Here is a 25,020-nt window from a genome sequence, read left to right as displayed (position 1 = left end):
GATGCCAATGAATAATGTGGTTTTCACAAAGTTTATGAAAGAATCACCATTTAAATGGCAAACACAAGCAATCCAATACCTAGGTATTAGACTAGATAATAACCTAGGCCATCTCCAAATTAAATTATCATCCATTAATGAAGAAATTACAAGATGACTTAGAACATTGGAAAGATTTGCCACTAACGCTGATAGGAAGGGTAAATTGCATTAAAATTTATATTTTCCCAAGGATACAATACCTATTTCAATCGTTACCAATTCCCTTAACAGAGTAATTCTTCAATGAGCTAAAAAAATAATAAGGAAATTCTTATGGAAAGGGAGAAAACCGAGGATAGCGCTAGATAAATTAACAGAATGGTACAAACAAGGGGGCTTACAGCTACCAAACTTTAAGAATTATTATAGAGCAGCACAATTAAGATATCTATCAGATTTTTATCAAATAAGGGAAAAACCAGATTGGACCAGGATAGAGCTAGATAAAATAGGGGAGAAGGTACCAGAACATATACTTTATAAGTGGGATGAAAAACTGGTGCAATATAGAAGTTCACCAGTACTGCACCATCTGCTCAACATTTGGAAGAAGATTCACGTAGAAAGGAAAAAAAAAAGAAATTATCAACTACCAAACTTATTATTGACACAAAATCAACTAATCCCTTTCACAATAGATAACCTTTCCTTTAGAGAATGGGAGAGAAAAGGGATCAAAATAATAGAAAATTGTTTTTTGGGAAATAATTTATTATTAAATAATTTAATAATAATTAAATTGGGAAGCAGGCTGAGGTTACCAGAAGGAAGTAGCTTTGAATATGTGATTACAGATACAATGATAATTAAAATATTTATAACAAACATGTACATTAAGATGCAAGAGAAAGAGAATGAAGAAATAAGCTGTAATCCCAAACAAAAGTGGGGACAAGATCCAAACATAAAGATAAAAAATGAAAAATGGGAAAAGCTTTGCTCTGGAACGATGAGAAATACAATAAACACGAGGTTACGCATGATACAATATAATTGGTTACACAGGCTATATATCACGCCCCAAAAGTTAAATAAATGGGACCCAACAGTATCAGATAGATGTTTTTGCTGTAAGAAGGAAACGGGAACAACAGTATATGTAATTTGGGCATGTGAGAAAGTGGAAAAGTTTTGGGAAGATCTAAATTAGGTAATAAATAAAATCACAAAAAAGCAACATACCAAAAAATCCAGAGATCTTTCTTCTAAGTAATATAAGAAGTAAAGAATTAGCCCTCAAACTGGATGAAGCACAAAAAGATTTATTATGATAGCCTTAGCTGTAGCAAAAAAAATGTATAATGTCAACCTGGAAATCAGAAGAGAGCCTGAGAGTACAGCAATGGTACATAGAAATGAATAAATGTATTCCATTGGAAAAAAAATAACATATAATTAAAAAAATAAAGTCACATTATTCGAACAAATTTGGGAACTGTACATGGAACACAACAGAGAGGGCCTACCGCGGACCTCCACCCCCTAAAATGACAGAATGAGAAGAAGACGAAATGAACTGACCCAGTGTGTAAAAGTAAATGATACAATTTTCTTATTTATTTTCATTGTGTGATGACATTGTTTAATGGGTTTATTGTAATATATATGTTGAATGTTTAGTGGGTAGGGAGGGGGGTGGGAAGGAGGGAGGGAAGGGAGGGGGGGAAAAAGGGGAGAAAATGACACTGTATATTCAAGAGGGAAATGTTTGTGTGAATTTTGGTTAATGTGGTTCATAGTGTGAAAAATTTTTAAAAAAATTAAAAAAAGAACAGGATAATTGGTTGTAGCAGCCAAGGTGACTGAGGCCCAACTGCTTTTTAATTTCCAAGAAACAGTTTGCCCTCATGATCATCCCTTTCTGCAACAGAAACCTTCCCTTTTAATATACAGCTATTCCCCGGCATATGTCCGAGTTCCATTCTGAATGACTGGTTGTATTTTGGCAGCCTGTACTTCCAGATTAGGTAACAGTTTTCCACCCCCCCCAAGCCATCATTCTCCTGAACCTATGTGGACAGGGTACTGTGATCTTTTACTGTATACATCTTAATATTTTAATGTGTTTAACTTCTATTCTAACTTGTATTTATGTAAATATGCTCTGTGGTCCTGGAGAAATGCTCTCTGTCTTTACCGTGTGGGCATGGTATGAATGATAAATAAAGCTGACTTGTGAAGTCAGAAGTATGTTAGAATGGCATGTAGAAGTTGTAAATCAAGACATTTAATCAAATTCCAAATTGAGCGTCTTCCTCGCCTTCTTTCCAGGTCTATCAACGGGGTTGGATTTTTCCTCTCGCACCCCATCTTCTTTGGCGAGCTTACCGCGCTTACTGAATGGCAACTGAGGGACGGTCACTGTCACATGCACACAGCTGTTATTTTTTTCAGTCGTATGTAAGGATGGTTGTAAATCGTGTAGGTTGTAAGTCGGGGAGAAGCACTGTATTAAAAAGCATTGCTATTTGACCAGCTCCAATGGCCCTCCATTATTTATTTTCTGGCTTGTTTCAATATGAGTTGTCAAGTTCTTCCAAATATTTCTCATTATCTTTTAATAGCACAGGGTGTGTTTTACAAATTCCATTGATCCTTGCTGTTGTCATTGTATTTTGTATTTTGTATTAAACAGGTACTCTGATGTTGGGGTGGGGTTGTGAACTTTACCATACCTTTGTCATCTTTATAACATGCTGCCAAACTTGCAGAATTCAGCTGAAGGGCATTATTTGCCCTTCAGGTGAAGGTCAATGGCTTCTACAACATAGTCCTTGAATTGAAGCAAATCAGTCAGCAAGTGCATCTTGTATTGACCAGTACAATATTAGAAATAGATAGCACTTTTAGAAAAAAATGTTTATTGTCATCCACAGTTTAGGTTATGATTCAATAAAATGATTGTTACTTTGGTTGGAATATAATATTAATAAACAATGCTATTAATTGTTAATTGATGAGGAATTGGATTTAAAAAAAACATTTGCTGTTTAACAGATTTTTAAGGAGATGGTTAAAAGATGAGTTTTTAAATTTCAATTTTGTGGTTTGCCTTAGTCGGAAGATGCTGTTCAACCAGTTTCTCAAGTATGGAGATAAGCTGTAACTTGCATCTAGCTAAAGTTTCTCTACAGGTTGCTACCTATGACACAACCAGCACTGATACAAATCCAACTCTTTTTTTATAAATAGAACTATGTATTTTTCTGACAAACTGATCAGATTATCTGAAAGGATAGTGAGTAACTTCATTGCCTGCTGATTATAATTACCAAACACACATCCTTCATTTGCCAGTGTTGCTCTATTTGCTGTGAAATAAAATGCCAAAAATGCACATGCTGGAAATCTGAAATACATGCACCAAAAAAGAAAATTGTTTGGAGCATTCCCTTGACTATCGAGGGAACACAGATGGTGATTTAACTCCTGACCTATTTTCCCCATTTATTGTTTTTTTTCTGTTCTTTAATCTGCCATAAATTCATAGTGACTTTTAACTTCTGCCTTACTGCTTCCTCCTGCTGGTACAGATAATGCATTACCAAGCCAAAGAATACTGAGCCACGGCTAGCTGCAGAATGGAAATTTGTGATTTCAAATCCACGGGATTGATCAGTAACATCTCCAATCCAATTCTCTACAGCCATTCCTCGACTTAAGCCCGATCGAGTAATGTCCAATCGCAGATATATCTGAGGTCACTATCAAGGCTTAATAAACATTTTAAAATTTATGCTGGGACTGATGTTGCCGGGTGTTAGTGGATGTCAAGTCACACATCACGCATTTGACATGTGGGGTCAAAAGCAAAAACAAAGTGAATGCACTGCCAGCCTTATAATGGTACACTGTAGCAGCGGCTACACTGCTAATTGAACGATCGCATGACCAGATGGGTTGAGTTCAGTGAGCAAAAACTGATTTATTGCAGGCTGCCTGGCTGGTTTTATAATCCCAACCCCGACCTGGCTGAGAACCGTGCTGGGGGGCCCCGACGTCACCGGGGCATCACGTAGGTCGCCAAGCGCAGGCTTCTGAGCCCGGTGCCAAGGTCGGGAGGAAACCCCCAACGGCACAGTTTTGGCTGGCTGCCCCTGGCATGCGTGACAAGTGGGACCAGTTCGCCTGCCTAATGGTGTACCGCCACACAGCCACCACCACACAACACCCCCCCCCCCAGAACCGGCGCCAATGTTCTCTTTTGCTGGGCAGCCTCGCTTCTTGGGTTGGGCCATAACTACTGGCTCAGTGGGGTCGAGGTGGGCTGGCTTTAACCTGTCCACTGAAAACAGTTCCCTCTTACCACTGATGTCCAGTGTAAAAGTGGATCCTGAATGCTGGATGACTTTGTACGGCCCTTCATATGGTCTTTGTAGAGGTGCTGTGGACAGGCCCCACCTGATAAAAACGTACTCTGCGGCATACAGCTCACTGAGGACATAAGAGGCCCGTGTGCCATGTCTGGGCGGCAGTGGGGGTGTGAAGGAGTCCAACTGGGCCCGGAGGCAGGGAAATAGACCGTGCGGTGACTGCTGGGGGTTGTGAGGTGCGTTGATGAACTCACCGGGTGGGGCTGGTGTTGCACCGTAGACCAGCTCGGCTGATGATGCCTGTGGGTCTTCTTTGGGTGTCAAGCAGATGCCCAGGAGCACCCAAGGCAGCTCGTCCACCCAGTCGGGCCATCAGTGCCGAATTAAGGTGGCGGTGCAATCGCTCGACTAGCCCATTGGCCTGTGGCTGATAGGCCGTGGTGTGATGTAGCTCGATTCCCAATCTCTTGGCGAGCTGTGCCCAGAGTGCAGAGGTGAACTGAGCGCCCTGATCACTGGTGAGGTGGTTCGGGATGCCAAACCGGGTAACTCAACCATTCAAAAGCGCTTGGGAACAGGGGTCCGTGGAGGCATCTGGCATCGGGATCACTTCGGGCCAATGAGTGGTGCAGTCTATCTCTGTTAAAAGGTAACGGTTACCTCGGGAAATGGGTAAGGGTACGACAATGTCCACATGTATGTGGCTGAACCATTCCCAGACGTGTTCGAAATCTTGTATGGGCGCTCTGGTGTGCCTGTGTACCTTGGAAAGCTGGCAATGGGTGCAGGTTCTGGCCCAGTCCGCAATCTACTTCCAAAGCCCGTGCCAGATGAAAAGTTCTGCCACCATACGGACCGTGGACCTGATGGAAGGGTGGGAAAGGTCATGGATATGGTGGAAGACTTGCCTGCACCACTGCTGGGGAACCACTGGACGCGGGGTGCCCATGGAGACATCGCACAGGACGGTGCCCTCACCGTGAGGAATTGGGAGGTCCTGGAACTGCAGGCCCATGATGGCAGTCCTGAAGGCCCTCGTCTTATCGTCGGACTTCTGGTCTCGGGTGAGCTGGTCAAAGTCGAGGCTGAGTGTCAGCACGCAAATGGCCGGTCGTGATAGTGCGTCGGCGACCACGTTGTATTTCCCTGCCTTGTGCCGAATGTCGGTGGTGAACTCCGACACGAAGGAAAGGTGATGCTGTTGGCAGGCCAACCAGGGATCTCTTGCCATAGCGAGCACCTGAGTGGGGTTTGTGGTCGGTAAAAATGGTGAAAGGCCTCCCCTCCAAGAAATAGCGGAAATGATGCACCACCAGGTACATGCCCAGCAACCCACGATCAAAAGTACTATACTTGCGCTCTGGCGGGCGAAGAAGTTGTCTAAAGAATGCCAGTGGTTTCCACTGTCCATTCACATGCTGTTCCAGGATGGCGCTGACGGCTGTGGCAGAGGCATCGACGGAGAGTGCCATATGCAGGTCGGTGTGTGGGTGGATGAGCAGGGTAGCCTTCGTGAGGGCATCTTTCGTGGCTTCAAATGCCCTGCTGGCCTCTGAAGTCCAGGCGAGTGTCTTGTCTTTGGCTGAGATGAGGGCGAAGAGCGGCTGCATGATGCACGCAGCGCCTGGAATTAAGCTGTTATAGAAATTGACCATACCCGTGAACTCCTGTAGCCCCTTGAGGTTGTCCGGGTGTGGGAACTCCCTGACTGCAGCGACCTTCGTAGCGGCAGGTGTAGCTCCTTCAGCCATGGTGGTATGGCCAAGGAACTGCTTGGATTCTTTCCCGAACTGGCATTTTGTCAGATTGATCATTAGGCCAAAGTCAGCCAGTTGGGAGAAGAGGGTGCGCAGGTGAGACTTGTATTGTGCCTGGTCTCTGCTGCTGACAAGGATGCCATCCAGGTAAATGAATACGAAATTCAAATCCCTGCCCACTGTGTCTATGAGGTGCTGGAAAGTCTGGGTGGTGTTCTTGAGCCCAAATGGCATGTGTAGGAACTCGAACAAGCAGAAGGGGGGTGATGATGGCCGTTTTGGGTATACCCTCATGGTGCACTGGGATTTGGTGATACCCGCGCACCAGGTCAACCTTGGAGAATACCCTTGCACCATGCAGGTTGGCCGTAAAGTCCTGGATGTAAGGGATCGGGTAACGGTCAGGTACTGTCGCGTCATTAAGCCATTGATAATCTCTGCAGGGGCACCAGCCGGAGGCTTTCTGGACCAGGTAGAGTGGTGAGGCCCAAGGACTGCTGGAGTGTCGATTGATCCCCAGCTCCTGCAGATGCGAGAACTCTTCCTTCGCTATCTGGAAATAATCGGTGGGAGCCGGCGTGCCTTGGCATGGACTGGCAGGCCTTGGGTGGGGATGTAGTGAAACATCCCGTGGCGTGGTAAGGTGGCGGAGAACTGTGGCTTGAGGAAGGATGGGAACTCGTCCAGGATATGCTGAAACTCGTCCTTGGGTGTGATGACCATGACCATCTGCGGCTGCTCAGTTTGGGAGGCATTGAGGTGAATGGATTGGAAGTTATGGGCATCTACCAGTCGCCTACCTCGAATGTCAACCAGGAGTCCATGGGCGAGGAGGAAGTCAACATCCAGAATGGCATTTGGGAGGGACGAAATGGTGAACCTCCACGAGAACTTCCGCTGGCCAATCTGGAAGTAATCAGTCTTGTCTCCATACGTTGGGATCTCCGTCAAATTGGCTGCACGGAGGGGAGGTCCTCGAGGCCGGTTCTTGGACTCGATGGCTGTGGCTGGGATGACGCTGATCTGGGCCCCGGGGTCGACAAGGAAGCATCGGCCGCTGACTGAATCCCGCAGGTAGAGAGGCTGTGTTGTTGGCCAGCCGCTGCAGCCATTAACAGCGGCCGGCCTGCTTGTTTCCCTGGAACGAGCAAGGCTGATGACACTTCTGAGCCTTGGCTCCCCAGTGCTGGTGGAAGAAGCAGAGGCCTGAAGTGGATGGCTTGCTTCTGGCTATGCTCTCTGAAGCCCCTACAGGGGCCGAGTGTTCCACCGCAGCGCTAGAGGAAGGCTTGGCATGGTCATGCCCATGACTCGTAACCTGCTGGACTGCTGAGCCCTCTGGGAATCGTTCGAGCCATAGCTTCTGAGCCTTTTGAGCAACCTTCCTAGGTTCGACGAAACTCTCCTGGGACAGTAACGGCCGGATGTCTTCAGGCAGATGGTCAAGGAAGATGCGCTCGAAGAGTGGGAGGTTGGTGTGATTGTCCATGAGCACAAGCATCTCGTCCATCAACTCGATTGGAGTTCTATCCCCCAAGGCATCGAGGCGCAGCATCCAAGCAGCACACTGGTGCCTGGAGAGGCCGAGGGAGCCAGTGAGCACCTGCTTGATAGTCCTGTGCTTATCTTCCGCGGGTGGGTGCTGAACGAGGGGCAGCATTCATTTTGCGGTGGCCTGATCCAGGGTGGCGACCAGATGGTAAAACTTGGTTGAATCCAATGAAATCTGGCGGAGGTGAAACTAAGCCTCTGCGTGGCTGAACCAGGTCTTTGGCTCCTGAACCCAGAAGACAGAAAGCTTGCTGGCTATAGCGTTGATCGAAAGGTCTTTCATGTCGGGTTCAAAGACGTTTGAACCTGTCGGGGTCACCAATTGTAGCAGCGGCTACACTGCTAACTGAAGGATCACACAACCAGACGGGTTGAGTTCAGTGAGCAAAAACTGATTTATTGCAGGCTGCCTGGCTGGTCTTATACTCCCATCCCAGACCTGGGTGCCCTGTCGCGTGCGTGATAAGCGGGGCCGTACAGCCACAACACAGTATAAAGCTAAATTATAGTACAGTACATATATAGATATATAATTGAAATCTATAATGTATGTATGTACTTATTATTGTTATTGTGTTATTACATTAATGTGCATTCTCTCTATTTACTATGAAAAAGCCAATGGACTATATAATATTTTTCTAGTCTCTATCATATGAGACCCCAAGATCTGGCATCAAATTACATTCCTTGTGGTCTCCTGTTTGCATGCTATCTCATCGGCTAACTTTTATCTGAAAATATACAGTGCATTACGGCCCCTAAATACCCCCAAGGCAAGCCTCAATAGAGGTTTAGGTAAATATGTATGTGTGTCATGGTATCTTATGTTGTACAGTATATTTCACCTATAATGATTAACTTATGGCCAAATCAATTTGTGTCCCCATTTACAGAACATAACTTGCATGCAATTCGATGCATGGCTGTATTGTATTAATTGGTTTACCTCATTACTGGATTGTTAAAGTAGCTGAGGAGATTCCCTGCTGCTTCCCTTTCTCTGACTGCTAGGGACACTGTGATGGTGACTAGCATCAAATCACACAAAGCAGAGTGAGGGTAAAACATTAGTTTCGTAGGCTAATATATACAGCTAGGTCTTGAGGTCTTGCCTCTGTGCAAGCCTAGGCCAGAATGAGGGGAGATGAGTCTCCACCGGTTTATATATGCAAGGTCACCAGGTAAGCCACCTGGTGACCTAGTGATGTAATAACATACTACCACACACTGGACAATGCTATTGCCGAATCTTTGTCTCTGGCAAACTAACATGGCTGAATGGTACATCAACAACAACCTCACACTCAGTGTCACCAAACCCAAGGAGCTGATTGTTAACTTCAAGATGGGAAAGCCAGAGATATAAAATCCAATGATCAGTGGGCGATCAGAGGTGGAGAGGGTGAGCAAATTTAAGATGTTCTGACTCAGTATCTTTTGTGGACCCAACACACTAATGTCATCATGAAAATAACATGTCAGCCCATCTAATTGCTCAGGAGTTTGTGGAGGTTTGGTATGACATTGGAAACCATGGAAAATTTCTACAGAGGTGTGGTGGAAAGTGTGGTGATAGGCTGCATAATGATCTGGTATGGGGACACCAATACCTCTGAGTGTAAAGCCCTGTAAAGGTTAATGGATACAGCCCAGGACATCACTGGCAAAACCTACCCCCACCATCAAGAACATCTACAAGGAATGCTGCTATCAGAGAGCAGCAGCAATTATCGAGGATCACTCCATCCCACACATCCTCTGTCTCACTGCTACCATCGGGAAAGAGGTATAGGTGCCACAAGACTCACACCATCACCCCTCAACAACAGACTCCTCAACAACAAACTCAATCAGGGACTTATTTAAGGACTCTTAAATTGTGCACTTTATAGATTTTTTTATTGCACAGTCAATTTGTTTATATTTATTATCTGTTTACAGTTCTTCATTTGTTTACATGTGTGCACTACCTGTAAGTGATAATTCTGCCTCAGCCACAGAAAAGAGAATCTCAAGGTTGTTTGTGATGTGTAGTATGTACTCTGACAATAAATCTGAAATCTAACGGTAACTTCATGTAATATTACATTTCTGTATTATTGCAATAATTCAATAATATCCGATCTGATCTGAACATAAAAACAGTTTTATATCTTGTTCACGCCTTGAACTAATTATACAGAGCTAGAGGAATTGAATAGATCACGTAGCATCTGCTGATGCAGAGGAATAATTGATATTTGGCATTGAATGCCTGTATCAATTCTGATGCCAGGTCAAGAACCAAAAATCCCATCATCTTTTTGCCTTGACCGATGCTACTTGATCTGCTGTGTTCCCCAGTAATTTGATTTCTTTTGCTTCAGATTCCACATTTTATGTCTCTTGTGTCTTTAATTAACAAAAAAAAAAATCAGATGCTCAAAAACTGAAGTTAAAATACTCAACGGATCAGGGAGCATTTGCCAAAAGAGAAAAACTGAGTTAGCCTTTCAGGGCAATGACTTCTCAACAGAACCAGAAAAAAAGTAAAAAATTAAGCAAAGTTTTCTGAGAAGCATTCAACGTGTTTTTGATTCACAGGCTGACTAATTTGTGGGAGGAGGTAAAAATGACTATCTCACCTCTGAAATGCCTATGCTCATTTTGTGGTCATTGCATATGATTTAGCCAGGCCTAAGTGAGCTCACTAACAAAACTGATGTGCAAGGATTCATCATGAAGAACAGTCCCTGGGATATTTGTAACTTCTCTGGAAGAGTTAATTTGCTCTTCAATCCCTTGTGGATCCCAGCCGGAGAAACCATCAGCTGATTTAATTTGCAAGAAGATAATGAACCAGAGCTGTCGGCATAAAGTTAACATCAGTCGATCCAAGATATTCAAGCATCTTCCATCAAACATGACACACTGACATATGGAGAAGGCAGAATCCAGACACCAATAATTAGTGATATGTGTGTTAAGTATTTTGTAATCCAGCTACATTAGGCAGAATCCCTGAGATCAATTTAGTCCACTGGAAATGATCCCGATCGTCACTGTGCCTTTTATAATTTGTTTAATTTTCTATGCTTTCCCTTTCAGTTGAACTGTATCTTACCTGTGTCTTACCTTAGCCAGCAACCACCCCTTAGAAAAGAACATCCAGGCATCATCCCCGTAGATAGTGTACCTAAAACAGGATCTGTATGCTTATCTCCAATAGATAACAGAGTCTCCTGGAACACCATTTATCACGGCCATACCCTCAATAAATATATTTGTGGAATAGAACAGCATAAAGCAAGAGAGAAAATGGCAGTGAAGAATGACCAAGTTGACTCTTCAGTTCTGATGACCAGTCATTGGGGTTTATTTGTGGTGGGGGTGGGGGGGTGGGTTGGCATTTATACCAACATGTAATGGATTTGATATTCGTTTCTCATTATTATGTATTTTGTATCTGGCTATTATGGAAATTATAACATTTTCAAAAAAACCCAGAATGAGCAAGAGTTGGACTAATGCATCATTAATAAAATACAAACCAATAAAATCATCCTTCTAAAGACATTGCTAAATGAATAAAATAGGGTGTCATCAAACTTTATATGACAATGAAAGAGGTATAGGTCCACAAGACTCAGGTCCAGGAACAGTTGCTCCACCTGCTAAACAACAAACTCAATCAGAGACTCAGTTTAGGACTCTTAATTTGCATATTCTTTATTGTTAAATATTTAATTTATGTATGGCACAGTTGGTTCAGATCTGTATACTTATCTTTTCTTGAGCACAGTTTTCTGCACTACTCACTGGTAAGTAGAATCTCTGCCTGGAAAAAAATAATCTCAGGATTGAATAACAATACATTTTAAGTTTGAGCTGATTTTCAAATGTGGTTGTTTAGCATCATTTCAAATTTAATTTAAAACACAAAGAGAGTTGACAAATACTGCCACTAGGTGGCTCGCTGAGATCAGCAAAGATGAAACAATATTGATGACATCAAGCCAGGCCTTGCTGGGAAGGGCTCATGGTTCCCTTCTGTAATGTCAATACTTCCCTATATATGTGTCAGAAACTTAAACTTCCTCTCAAATACAGAGATCCAGAACTTTTATAATTGTTTTTATGTTAGTATGATTGATCATGATGTAATATTTATGTCAGTTCTAGAATTTATATATAAAAAATATTTCTTTTTGATATAATTATTGAGGTTTTTTTTTAAATAAAGAAATTCAAAAGCATTCAATCCTTGACAGCATTGTTCTAGAGGCCTGGCTTAACCAGGCATCCCAAGCTTTTTATAGATTTTTAAAGGTGAAAACTTTATAAGGCCACTCAATCTCTTGATATTATACAGCACAAAGTTCTGCTGTCCGACAGCACCTTGACATTTTGGATCATCTTGACATCAGCAGATAAAAAGAAGATGCACATATTGTCAGTTATGAGCAGAGGGAATCAAGTTCTGGCTAGGTTTAAAAAATTATTTTATTTAAGTTTGAAGAAAATACAGAACATAGGACTCAATTAATATAATGTGAGAAACAGAAGTACCTTCACAGATTTCGCTCAAGACAAAAATTGAGAACAAAGAACATTTATTGTACAACAGTGCAAAATTGGGTGCTTCCCCTTACCCTGGGAATACACACACATACTGGGGCTCACCCAACTTTTATACAGTTCATTTCAGTGTAGAGGTACCCTCCCCCCCCCCCCCCCCCCTAACATTCTTCTGCCTCCTGGATTGGTTTGGCATTTGGTAATTCTGTCTGCCTAAGTGCAGTTTCTGTAAACTTGAAAGACCATGGGGTATCCTGTCTGGGTCCTATCATATCATTGTCCTTATTCATGAATCTGCCTTTGTCCTTATTCACACATCTCAACCCCCAGGACTTACTAATTCTATATGCAGAACTTGCTAATTCTTTCTATCACTATAAGACCCTTATTCTATTATATTTCCGTAACCCTTCCTCACACTCTTATCGGAATTCATCCCTACTCAGCACTGGACTAGTCCAGTCCAGTATTCCTTATTTCATTCATACTAGCTTTACTCCCTATATTCTATTATCTCTCACAATAACAATAATACATTGAATATAAATCAGAGAAAAACATTCATAAGATGCCAAAAAAAATGTAAAAAGGAAAGGAGAGTCCTTCTTCTAGATCCCCCTCCCCAGATTCAAAAGAAAAGGGGACAGATAGCAGGTGTTAAAGGGGACTTAATTAAGGTATTAAAAAAATAGAAGTTTAAGTTTATTTATCATCTGATTGCACAAGTACAACACGACAAGTACAATTCTCTGGTCCATGGTGCAAAACATGCAAACATACAAGCAGACATAACACACATACGAACAAACAATACATATACAGGACAATTCAGAATGAGAATCAGAATTTATTGTCATGAACAAGTCATGAAATTCAGTGTTTTGCAGCAGTATCATAGGGAAAACATTCATATTATAACCATCTTACATTACTATAAAAATAAAAATAATAGAGCACGAGAAGTAAGGCAGTGTCTGGTTCATTGATTATTCAGGAATCTGATAACAGCAGGGATAAAGCTGTCCTTGTGCCGATGAGTGCTCATCTTTAGGCTCCTGTATCTTTTCCCCACTGGTAGCAGTATGGTGGGTGTGGCCTGGGTGGTGGTGGTCTTTGAGGATAGAGGCTTCTTTTTTAAGACACCGCCTCATGTAGATAACCTCAATGGAGTGGAGTCTGTAGCCTGTGATGTCACAGGCCGAGTTAACAAGCCTCTGGAGTTTTTTCTTGTCCTGAGAGTTGGCGCCTCCATTACAGACAGTGATGCAACCAGCCAGAATGCTCTTTACGATACACCTTTAGAAGTTTACTAGAGTCTCCGGCGACATACCGAGTCTCCTCAGAGACCTCACAAAGTATAGCTACTGGTGAGCCTTCTTCATGATAGCATCAACATGTAGGCTCCAGGACAGATCCTCAGAGTTATGGATACACAGGAATTTGAATTTCTAAACCCTCTCCACTACTGAGCCCTCAATGAGGACTGGGTCATGTTCTCCTGACTTCCTCCTGAAGTCCACAATCATTTCCTTGGTGCTGTTAACATTGTGCGCAAGGCTGTTGTCATTACACCATTCAACAAGCTGGTCTATCTCCCTCCTGTACGCTTCTTTATTACTGTTTATGATTCTGCTAACAACTGTGGTTGTAGATGGTAATGGAATTGTGCCTGGCCACATAGTCATGGGTGTACAGTGAGTAGAGCAGTGGGCTAAGCACACAGCCTTGGGGTGTGCCTGTGTTGATAATCAGTGAGGAGGAGACGTTGTTTCCAATTCGTACTGACTGTGGTCTTCCAATGAGAAAGTGAAGGATCCAGTTGCGGGGGGGGGGGGGGGGGGGTGTGGGGTGTACGGAGGCCCAGAGTTTGTAGCTGCTTGACAAGCACTGAGGGAATAAAGGCCAAGCTGTAATTATGAAGAGCAGTCATATGAATGAATTGCTATTTTTGAGGTGATCCAGAGGTAAATAGAGAGCCAACAATATTGTATCTGCTGTGGAGCGATGGTGATGATGGGTGAATTGCAGTGGGTCCAGATCTTTGCTTAGGTACGTGTTAATTCTGGCCATGACCAGCCTCTCAAAGCATTCACAGTAGAAGATAGTGCTATGTATGTGTATATAAAAATAAATAAGTATTGTTTAATAAATAGAAGAGAATTGGATGGTTAGTGTGAGTAGTTTATTTGGTCGTTCAGCATTCTCACTGCCCATGGGAAAAAGCAGGTAATGGTGGTTCTGAAACTCCTGTATCTCTTTCTCAACAGGATTAACTGAAAGATGCTCTGTGAGGAGTGGTAGGGATTCTCGATTATTTTGCGCACCCTCTTCAGACAATGATCCTGGTTGATAATGTTGAAGAGGGGGAGACCCCAGTGATCCTCTCTGCCACTCTCATAGTCCTGTGGATTCACTTCTCCAGAGCAACTCGACCATACTTTGATGCAGCTAGTCAGAACACTCTCGATAGAGCTCCTGTAGAAAGTTGACATGTTGGTGGCCAGTAGCCTTGCCCAATTCAGTCTTCTCAGTAAGTGCAGTTGCTTTTGCACCTTTCCAACAGGTGAGGAGGTGTGTGTCCAGGATAGGTCATTTCTTTAATGGACTCTGAGGAACTTGGTGCTTTCTACTCCCTCCACTACCGAGTTATTGATGTGTAGTGGAGGGTGGTTGATCTTGGACTTTCTGGAGTCTATGATCATCTCCTTGACCTTGCCAACATTGTGACTCTGGTTGTTATGTTCACATTATATCATGAGATTTTCCACCTCTTCTCTGTAGTGCAGCTCATCATTGTTGCTGATGAAGCCAATTACTTTGTGTCATCTGCAAATTTGATCACTAGATCACGCAAGGAAAAGGAACAGAAGTAGGCCATTTGGCCCATCAAGTCTGCTCCACAAATCCACTCTGAGCTAAACTGTTCTCACATCTAGTTCCAAGTTCTGGCCTTTTCCCCATATCCCTTGATAGCTTGACTAATTAGAGGCCTGTCAGTCTCCCTCTTAAACTCCCCCAGTGATCGGGCCTCCACAGCTGTATGTGGCAATGAATTCCACAAATCCACAACTCTAGATTTGGATCTGACAACGCATTTGTGGGTCAGTAGCATGAACAAGTCCAGGCTGAGCACGAGGAGTTTGGATAAGCTAAATAGTGAGAAAATTTAACCCTTGAAAGAGGTTAATTCTCATGTCCCCTCTCAATCTCCTACACTTGACCTCAAACTGAGGCTATAGGTAGGAGACTTAAAGGGGATATGAGAAAGATTTTATTTTCACCCAGAGGAAGTTGGAATCTGGAACTCATTGCCTGTGATGCTGGAATCAGAGACTCTCACAACACATGGCAAGTACTCAGAACATCATGGCATTGAAGACTGTGGGCCCTGCACTAGAAATTAGTTTAGATGAGTGTTCATGGCCAGTATAGACACAGGGTTTATGTTGGTGAGCTTGAAACTCCATGAAGTTGAGGAAGAGGTGCTAAAGTTTAGAGATATTAGATTTACTTGAGAGAATTCTTTGGGAAAGTGGGGAATTTCCCATCAACAGTCCCAATGACACCAACAGAAGGTTCGTCTCTCTCCTCGTGTAATTAAGTTGAGACCCATTTTCCTTTCTCTTTGCTCCAAAGCAGTGCAATTTATAGGCAATGTATTGTTAATAAGAAACAAAATGCATTTAAAGGTAGTATAAAGATTGAAGACATATGGCCTACTGAGCTACTTGAAAAATTAAGTAGAAGCCTAAGTCATTCTATTATTCAATGATTCTATCATCTACCTCAATTCTTTTGCAGGATTTTGCTGTCATACCTGGGTTCCTTTTGCAATAATATTTCCATACTTAGGAACATAAGAATCTTCGCCATTGTTGGAGGAGTGGACCTCAAAAATGTTTAAGCCTTCTTTAGCATCTTTACTTGTCATGTGTCTCAATCACTTTTCAACCCAAACCCCAAATTTTCTATTTTCTTGATGATCCAAAATATAACAATCTCCACCACAGGCATTTGACAATGGATTTCAGGAATTTACAGAACATTGTGTGAATGGCATCTCCTCGTCTAAGATCTAAATGTTCACCTCTATAGTTCTGAATTAATGAGAAATACAAGCATCATTTGCTAATTTGTATAAAAGGCAAATATATATACAGGTATCTATGTGATAGATAGATACCTGTACACACACACACACACACACACACACACACACACACACACACACACACACACACACACACACACACACACACACACACACACACACACACACACACACACACGGATATATTATAGGTATTAATTAAGGTGGTACATCCGGTACCGCACGGATGGCAGTCTCTTCAATCTGAGGCACCTGCAAGCTCACACCAAGACACAAGAGAAACTTGTCCGTGAACTACTCTTTGCAGACGATGCCACTTTAGTTGCCCATTCAGAGCCAGCTCTTCAGCGCTTGACGTCCTGCTTTGCGGAAACTGCCAAAATGTTTGGCCTGGAAGTCAGCCTGAAGAAAACTGAGGTCCTCCATCAGCCAGCTCCCCACCATGACTACCAGCCCCCCCACATCTCCATTGGGCACACAAAACTCAAAACGGTCAACCAGTTTACCTATCTCGGCTGCACCATTTCATCAGATGCAAGGATCGACAATGAGATAGACAACAGACTCGCCAAGGCAAATAGCGCCTTTGGAAGACTACACAAAAGAGTCTGGAAAAACAACCAACTGAAAAACCTCACAAAGATAAGCGTATACAGAGCCGTTGTCATACCCACACTCCTGTTCGGCTCCGAATCATGGGTCCTCTACCGGCATCACCTATGGCTCCTAGAATGCTTCCACCAGCGCTCCATCCTCAACATCCATTGGAGCGCTTTCATCCCTAACGTCGAAGTACTCGAGATGGCAGAGGTCGACAGCATCGAGTCCACGCTGCTGAAGATCCAGCTGCGCTGGATGGGTCACGTCTCCAGAATGGAGGACCATCGCCTTCCCAAGATCGTGTTATATGGCGAGCTCTCCACTGGCCACCGTGACAGAGGTGCACCAAAGAAAAGGTACAAGGACTGCCTAAAGAAATCTCTTGGTGCCTGCCACATTGACCACCGCCAGTGGGCTGATATCGCCTCAAACCGTGCATCTTGGCGCCTCACAGTTTGGCGGGCAGCAACCTCCTTTGAAGAAGACCGCAGAGCCCACCTCACTGACAAAAGGCAAAGGAGGAAAAACCCAACACCCAACCCCAACCAACCAATTTTCCCCTGCAGCCGCTGCAACCGTGTCTGCCTGTCCCGCATCGGACTTGTCAGCCACAAACGAGCCTGCAGCTGACGTGGACTTTTACCCCCTCCTTAAATCTTCGTCCGTGAAGCCAAGCCAAAGAAAATGTGAATGGAAAGAAAAACATTTGAAAACCACTGTTTTGATCGTACCTAATTGACTTGTTATGTACACCGTTTTATAACTCCAAAGGAAATGGGCCAATGATGATTTTTATCAAGCAAATTATTTCAGTAACAATTGGGTCTAGAACAGTGATTCTCAACCTTCCCTTCCCACTCACATACCACTTTAAGTAATCCATTAATAATCACAGAGCACCTATGGCATAAGGATTACTTAAGGTGATATGTAAGTGGAAAGAAAAAGTTTGAAAACCACTGGTTTATTCCTTGTTTCCTGCCAATCAGCCAATGGTCTACCCATGCCAGTATCCTTCCTGTAATTCAATGGGCGTTCATTTTGTTTAGCAGTATCAGGTGTGGCACCTTGTCGAAGGCCTTTTGGAAGGTCCAAATGCATAACCTCCATTGCCTCTCCCCTGTCTATCCTACTGGTGATCTCTTCAAAAAATTGCAATAGGTTTGTCAGGCATGATTTTCCTTTAAGGAAACCTTGCTGACTTAGGCCTACCTTTTCATGCACCTCCAGGTATTCTATAACCACATCCCTTACAATCGACTCCAACAGCTTCCCAACCTCCGACGTTAGGTGAATAGATTCCTTTCTGCTGCCTCGCTCCTTTCTTAAACAGTGGAGTGGCATTTGCGATTCTCCAGTTTTAGATTAAAAAAAAAAATAGGATATTTTTTTTAAATGTTCCCCACCTCTGACATAATAAATGAAGGCAACCATGTTGGACACCTTCTTCATAACAGTATCAACTTGAGTAGACTTTCAGAAAACTAGGGACCTGGACTCACAGATCTCTCTACATTTGAGAAACTAATCTTCAACTAATTTGTGTCACTTCATGGGTATGGTTAGAAATGAGTAACAATAATGCATGGGGGGGTGGTGGGTTTGGAGTTGCTGAGAACAGCAGTGAAGAAGGAGGGAAAAGAGAGGGGTGTAAGGAAAGAGTATGACATTGAAACATAAATCGGAAGGCAGGACCAATGGGGGTGGTGATCAAAAGGAACTCAGCAGGTCGAGAGGCATTGTTGGGAGAAAAAAAATGTCAACATATTGGATTGGAACCCTTCCACAAGACTGAGAGTGCAAATGGAAGGTGAGGATGGAGGGAGGGATTGGACAGCAGCCAGTCAGGAATTGGTGAACAATTGATGAGTGAAGGATAATGGACAGAGAGTGGTTGGTTGGCAACTGTCAGACAAAAGGAGAAAGGGCCAAGAGTAAAAAAGGGGTCAGATAGAAGAAACTAAGCATGGGTGATCAGTGATCAGTGGAGACAATGCTAGCCAGCGCAGGAATACAAATACACAGCTTTAAAATATACACTGGAACAACAATACATCCACATGTACAAAAGTGAACATTTTTTGGGAGGATTTAAACCTAATATTAAATAGAATTACAAAAACTAGGATACAAAAAGACCCAAAATTCTTCCTGTTAAGCAACATAAAAGACAAAGATTAAGCCTAAAATTAGACAGGGCCCAAAAAAGATTTATCCTGATTGCACTTGCAGCACCAAAAAAGTGCATAATGATAACTTGGAAAACAGAGGCAACCTTAAAAATACAACAATGGTACATAGAAATGAATAAGTGTATTCCATTAGAAAAACTTGCATACAATCTAAAAGACAAATATGCTTTATTTGAACAAATTTGGGAACCATACATAGAGCATATTAGAAACCGCCAATTTCAGACCTCCATCTCTTGATGTGATGTTACAGTTATGAAAATAGTTAAATATGAAATATTGGAGAATGCAATTTCTTTCTCTTTTTTCTATTCTTCTATTGTTTATTTATTTCTTCTTCCTTTTTTTCTTTCATTTCTTGTTTTAGGCTATGAGACCTTCCTGATGGGGGGGAATAAAGGTGTACAGTGAATGAACCTCCATGGAGAAGATGAGATGATGGAAGCCAGGAAATCAGAATGGTCAAAATGGAGGAGGGCATGCAAGATATCCCAGACATAGGTGGTAAGGGACTGGACAAGGGGAGAGAGACTCAAGGTATGAGGTGATAAGATCAATGGGGCAAGAGGAGGTCCTGTTTTAAGTTGAGATAGAAGTGGGAAATGTGGAGTTAGGGCTGTAACAAGTTGGAGATTGTGAAGTGGAGATCTCCGACGGTGTGGGAGACATGGCCTGGTGTTCATTGGTGAAGTTATAGTTCAGGGGTAAGTATCAGGAGGTATCCAAGAGCTGGCATCTGGCCTCTGCAAGGGAGAGGTCAGTCTGTTCTCTGCAACTTTGATAAGATTGAAGGGTGTGTGAAGACCGTGGAATGCCACATGTTCCAAGGTGATGGGATTAAATTGGGTGAGGGGAGTGGAAAAGTAAAAGTGGCTAATATCGCATCTGCATGTAAAAATGTAAAGGTCAAGAGAGGGCAAAAGACCCTCTTGGTAGGGGTGTCCAACAGGACAGGGAATGGAGCAGCTGTGAAGGTCTAAATGGTCGAATACCTGCATGAGCACTCTTTTCTCCATACATGAATGGCTTTCTCTTTCTATCTGAACCAGCCCACTCAAGACCTCTCTCTTCCACTAGCATGGCTCCTGCATCACTTTTACTCCCTTTCGCTGCTGTTTGACATTCATTATGTTTCCTTTGAATATATGTATTTATTTAGTCTTGCCCACAGTTCTCTCATAATATATCAGCTCCAAATCCTGGCACCTTTTTCATCTCACATCTAATATTAGTGTATTTTTTAAGGTTGGTCTTACTTTTTTTCTGTTATTTCTATTTTTAAATTAAATACTTTCCTTTGACTTTCTGTTTCTTGTCTTTTCTTTAAATAGGTAGCTCCTAACATACTTAGTTAGTTTTGGTCCTGGTCCTTATTTTCATTCTGCTGTTTCTGGTATTTCTGTTTTCTTTGCTACCACTGCCAGCTTTTTCATTTAAACGATGCACTCCTTTGCCTTTTAACATTCATGTGGGCGGTAGTATTTCTTTTTTTATTCTCATTACCTTTCTGCCATCTTCCTTCCTCCTACCTCTGTGTTCGCAATTTAAAGCCACTTAACATAGAACCACAGAACATTACAGCACAGAACCAGACCCCTTTGGCCCTTCCAGTCTGTGCCGAACCATTTTTTTTCCTGGTCCCACTGATTTGCTCCCAGTCCTCCATACCTCTCCCATCCATGTACCTGTTCAAATTGTTCTTAAATATTAAAATTGAGCCCGCATTCACCACTTCAGCTGGCAGCTCATTATTCTTACATATTCTAAAATCATATTACTTTTGGATCTTTTAATTACCACTCTGAGTTTTATTCTTTTTATAAAGAACACAAACAGTGAACAAAAAAGGCTCATATTACCACTGCTTATAAAAATTACTAGGCCATAAAGTTCCTGGCTGAACTTGGTGCCTCCCCATGTTCCTTCTCTGGCCAAGATTTTATCAGAAAACAAAATGAAGTTGAACCTATTTTTCATCTTTCCTTGGATTTCCCATTTCTTATGATAAAAAACAGATGAACCCTTTCCCAGCTTTGATGGAAGTTCTCAGATCTAAAACATTAATGGTTTCACTTCTCGCCGGTGCTGCCTGTGTGCTGAGTGTTTCAAGTGTTTTGTGGTTTTACTTTAGATTTCCAGCATCTGTAGTTTTTTTTAAATGTTTATTCTTTTATTTCCTGTTTAGCTGTTTCATTGGTTCTGACATATCCTACATTAACTGCATCCAGTTATGTTTTTGTGGCCATAACCAAGTTGTCAATGAGAGAAAAATAAATCTTTGCTTGTATGGGGTGAGGCCCTGTGGTAAGAAGGAAAACAAGGAAGAATACATTTCTTGGGTAACTCCCAAAATTAATTCTAAAATTACTTCAAGGGGACCTCTGATCTGTGATGGCAGCTTGAGTGACACCAAAGAGACCTTTGTGCTGTATATCTCTATGGCTTTCACAATAGGATGGGGGTTTTGGGAGGGGGTGGTGAGCAGGGGGAGTGTTTTACCATGAGAACTACTGTTGGTTCACAAATAATACCTTGAAAATGGATTCTCAATAGTCCTTTCCAGCTACTTCCACCTTTCATGTTTCCTGAGGCCTGGATTATATTAAAATTTAATTTTAATTGATCTTGGTAACAGGCCCTTTTGACTCACGAACCTGCACACCAATTAATGTATGATTAGGGTACAACTTGAAGGTTGGAGGAAATCAGAGTCCCTGAAACAAAAACCCACACAAACATGGGGAGAGCGTATAGACTCCTTACAGGCAGAGCTGGATTCGAACCCAGTTTACTGGTGATGTAACAGCATTGTTCTAACTGCTAAGCTAACCCAAATGTCCGGTTGATATAAGTTTCAATTATGATGACTGAAAAATGAAGTCGTGTATCATCAATCATCCTTGATTGCCCATTCTTTGACCACCCTGTTAAACGTGGAAGTGAGCTTGTGTTCCTGTTTCAGTTTATTTGAATTATAATCTCTGAGTTTACTTCTATTTTACAGTTTAGTATCAATTCACTGAGAAATTATTGCTGATAAACATTTACTCAGAGTATATTTTATCAGATTCTACCAAAAACAGACAATTCCTGCCTTTTCAGTAAGGGGGCTGTTTTAAGTTTAAAGGAAAAAATATTTTGTCCAAATTCCAAGCTCAGAGTTGGACTATATTGGCTGGACTTCAATTTCTGTGTTTGTCTTTATATCGCTGAGCCTAAACTTGCTCCAGCTCTGTCTCCAGTGGCAAACTTCCAGTGTAGTAAGTCCCCATGATTTTCTGCCCTGCCTTTTCCTTGAATTACTTGGAGTACACCATGATTTTATCTCTAATAGGCTAACCATTAGGCTGAGCCTGATGTGACAGTAGGTATGGATTTTATTTGCTGAAATAATTCAATAGGATTTACTGCACAATGGAAATATATCTTCCTTGATGCACTATCAATTAATCTGACATCAGTGAGTCAGAGTCCAAAACTGGTCATCGAAAACGTGCAGTAATAGGATGTGGTTGTAGGTCAATGAGCAAAATTGCTGAAATAATATCAAAAATATCTTTCCAATATTTTTTCTGTGAAGGGCACCTCAGAATGACATCTGTCACAGCTGGAGTTTTCCTTCCCTTTCCCTCAGGACCCTAATATACGTACAAAATGCTCTCTTCACATTATGGGCAGTGAAATGAAACATGAAATTTAGCAGACACTGTGATTGTAATAAAGATGCAAAAATGCTGGAGGAACTCAACAGATCTCATAGCATCCAGAGGAGGTGGGAATATACGGTATTACCAACGTTTCAGGCCTGAGCCCTTCACCAAGGTATGACAAGATATTTTAACACAACAATGGAAGTTGTTATGAGACCATTCAAAACTTATTGCTCCTTGGAAATGAAACAATTTGTGATTTATTATTCAAAATGGACAGAAGTTATTTATTGTCACTGGACATTGACAACATCAAATTAATATATGATAGGTTTCACATACAGAAGCAATTTAAAATAAAAAGCATTCATTTTATTTAGTAAAGTGCAGTTTGTAATCAAGTTTATAAAGAAGTAGATCTGCTTCAAATCCATATAACCCAAAATAAAAATGGCATACTGTAGGGAGAGCAGCTGCCTCTTGCTTACATGTCCAGGAAAGGTTAACTTCCTCTGTTTGGTTTATTTCATGCCCACTGAAATCTGAGTTTGGGGTTACCCAGGTAATCTCGTCCAGTGTAAATAAATGCAGCTGGCATGACTGACATACTTAAAATGTCATATATCCCAGCAAGTCATTTGTTGAAAAATTAGTTGTTTCATTGTGATCATGTGAGAGGCACTCAAGGATCATGTATTAGAAAATGAGACCTTAATTATTTCAGTCAATTAAATCATTGGGCAGATAGGAAGAATCAATTTATTTTATTCCCCAGAATATACAAGATACGAACAGCTAATGTCAGAGCTGTCTATGCCAAGGCAACACTGGAAAAACAAAGAAGCTCGTTGAACCAATATATTCAGATCAACGTCATAAAAAATCTCAGAAAGCTTATTGTAAATGCCAATAGATAGTTCCATATTGCATCAACTCAGGTGGCAGGAATTTCTTGTTGAAAACTTGGAAAACGTTTTAAAAAACTATTTATACCTTCCTCTCTACTGTTGGCTGCCTTTCTCCATTTGTTATTGCTTATCTAAGCATCGGTCAGCTACTATTGTAAAAATATAAGTGACCTCCCCAATCAAAACTTTCTTTTTTAAACCCACCTGTAAGCCCTGACTATGTACGGATTTATACTGTCTTCACAGTTTTGTTTTGTTTTGTTTTGTAAGAAAAGGTTATATATTTATATCTATAGACTTTGAAAATGGAAAATTTTGATATGTATATTCACGAAAAATAAGAAAAAGAAAATATTCATAAAACCCCAATAAGTGTTGGCAGCTCATTAGAACATTACAGCAAAGAAACAGACCCCTTCACCACTTCTAGTCTGTGCTGAACCATTTTATTTTTGCCCAGTCCCACTGATCTGCACCCAGTCCACAGCCTTCCATACCTCTACCATCCATGAATCTGTCCAAATTCCTCTTAAATATTAACATTCAGCCTGCATTCACCACATCAGTTGGCAGCCTGTTACACACTCCCACCATCCTCTGTCTGAAAAAATTCCCCCTAAACTTTTCCCCTTTCACTCTTAACCATGTCCTCTGGTTTGTATCTCATCTACCTTCAGTGGAAAAAAACCTACATACATCTAAATCTCCCCTCATTCTTTTACACTCCAGGGAATAAAATCCCAACCTGTTTAACCTTTTTCTGTAACTCTGTTCCTGAAGTCCAGGCAATATCTTGGTAAATCTCTGCACTCTTTCTATCTTACTGATATCTTTCCTGTAGTTAGGTGACCGAAATTGCACATAATACTCCAAATTTGGCCTTACAGATTTTTTATACAATTTTAACATAACATCCCAACTCCTTTACTCAATTCTTTGATTTATGAAGGCCAATATGCCAAATGGTCTGTTTACAATCCTATCCACCTGTGATGCTACTTTCAGGGAATTATGTATCTGTATTCCCAGATACCTTTGTTCTACTGCACTCTGTTCAGAGCTCTTCCATTTACCATGTATGTCCTTTCTTGGATTGCCCTTCCAAAATGCAACACCTGACACTTGTCTGCTTTAAATTCCATCTGCCATTGTTCAGCCCATTTTTCCAGCTTGTCAACATTGCTCTGAAAGCTTTGAAAACCTCCTTCATTGTCCACAACACCTCCAATCTTAGTGTGATCAACAAACCTGCTGATCCAATTTACCACATCATCATCCAGATCATTGAAATAGATGACAAACAACAATGATCACAGCACTGATCCTTGAGGCACGC

The 25,020-nt window shown here is 42.0% G+C and overlaps 1 protein-coding gene across 4 annotated transcripts in view; it reads left to right on the top strand.

Annotated features, from left to right (window-relative positions):
* The window catches only part of pcsk1 (proprotein convertase subtilisin/kexin type 1), a 220,175-nt gene that overhangs the window by 74,988 nt on the left and 120,167 nt on the right, over positions 1 to 25,020 (top strand). The window contains exon 1 of one of the 4 annotated variants that reach the window (XM_069892136.1): positions 22,722 to 22,948. The exons of the other annotated variants lie outside the window; for them this stretch is intronic. Within the exon in view, the coding sequence (XP_069748237.1) occupies positions 22,850 to 22,948 (99 nt within the window). The 5' untranslated portion in view covers positions 22,722 to 22,849. Of the gene's footprint in view, positions 1 to 22,721; positions 22,949 to 25,020 lie in introns of those variants that run through there. 4 annotated transcript variants of the gene reach the window in all.

Source organism: Narcine bancroftii, chromosome 1 (genome assembly GCF_036971445.1).
Source record: "Narcine bancroftii isolate sNarBan1 chromosome 1, sNarBan1.hap1, whole genome shotgun sequence".
Classification (NCBI taxonomy): Eukaryota; Metazoa; Chordata; class Chondrichthyes; order Torpediniformes; family Narcinidae; genus Narcine; species Narcine bancroftii.
The sequence above is the reverse complement of the archived record's forward strand: the minus strand, read 5'-3'. Positions and strand labels throughout refer to the sequence as shown.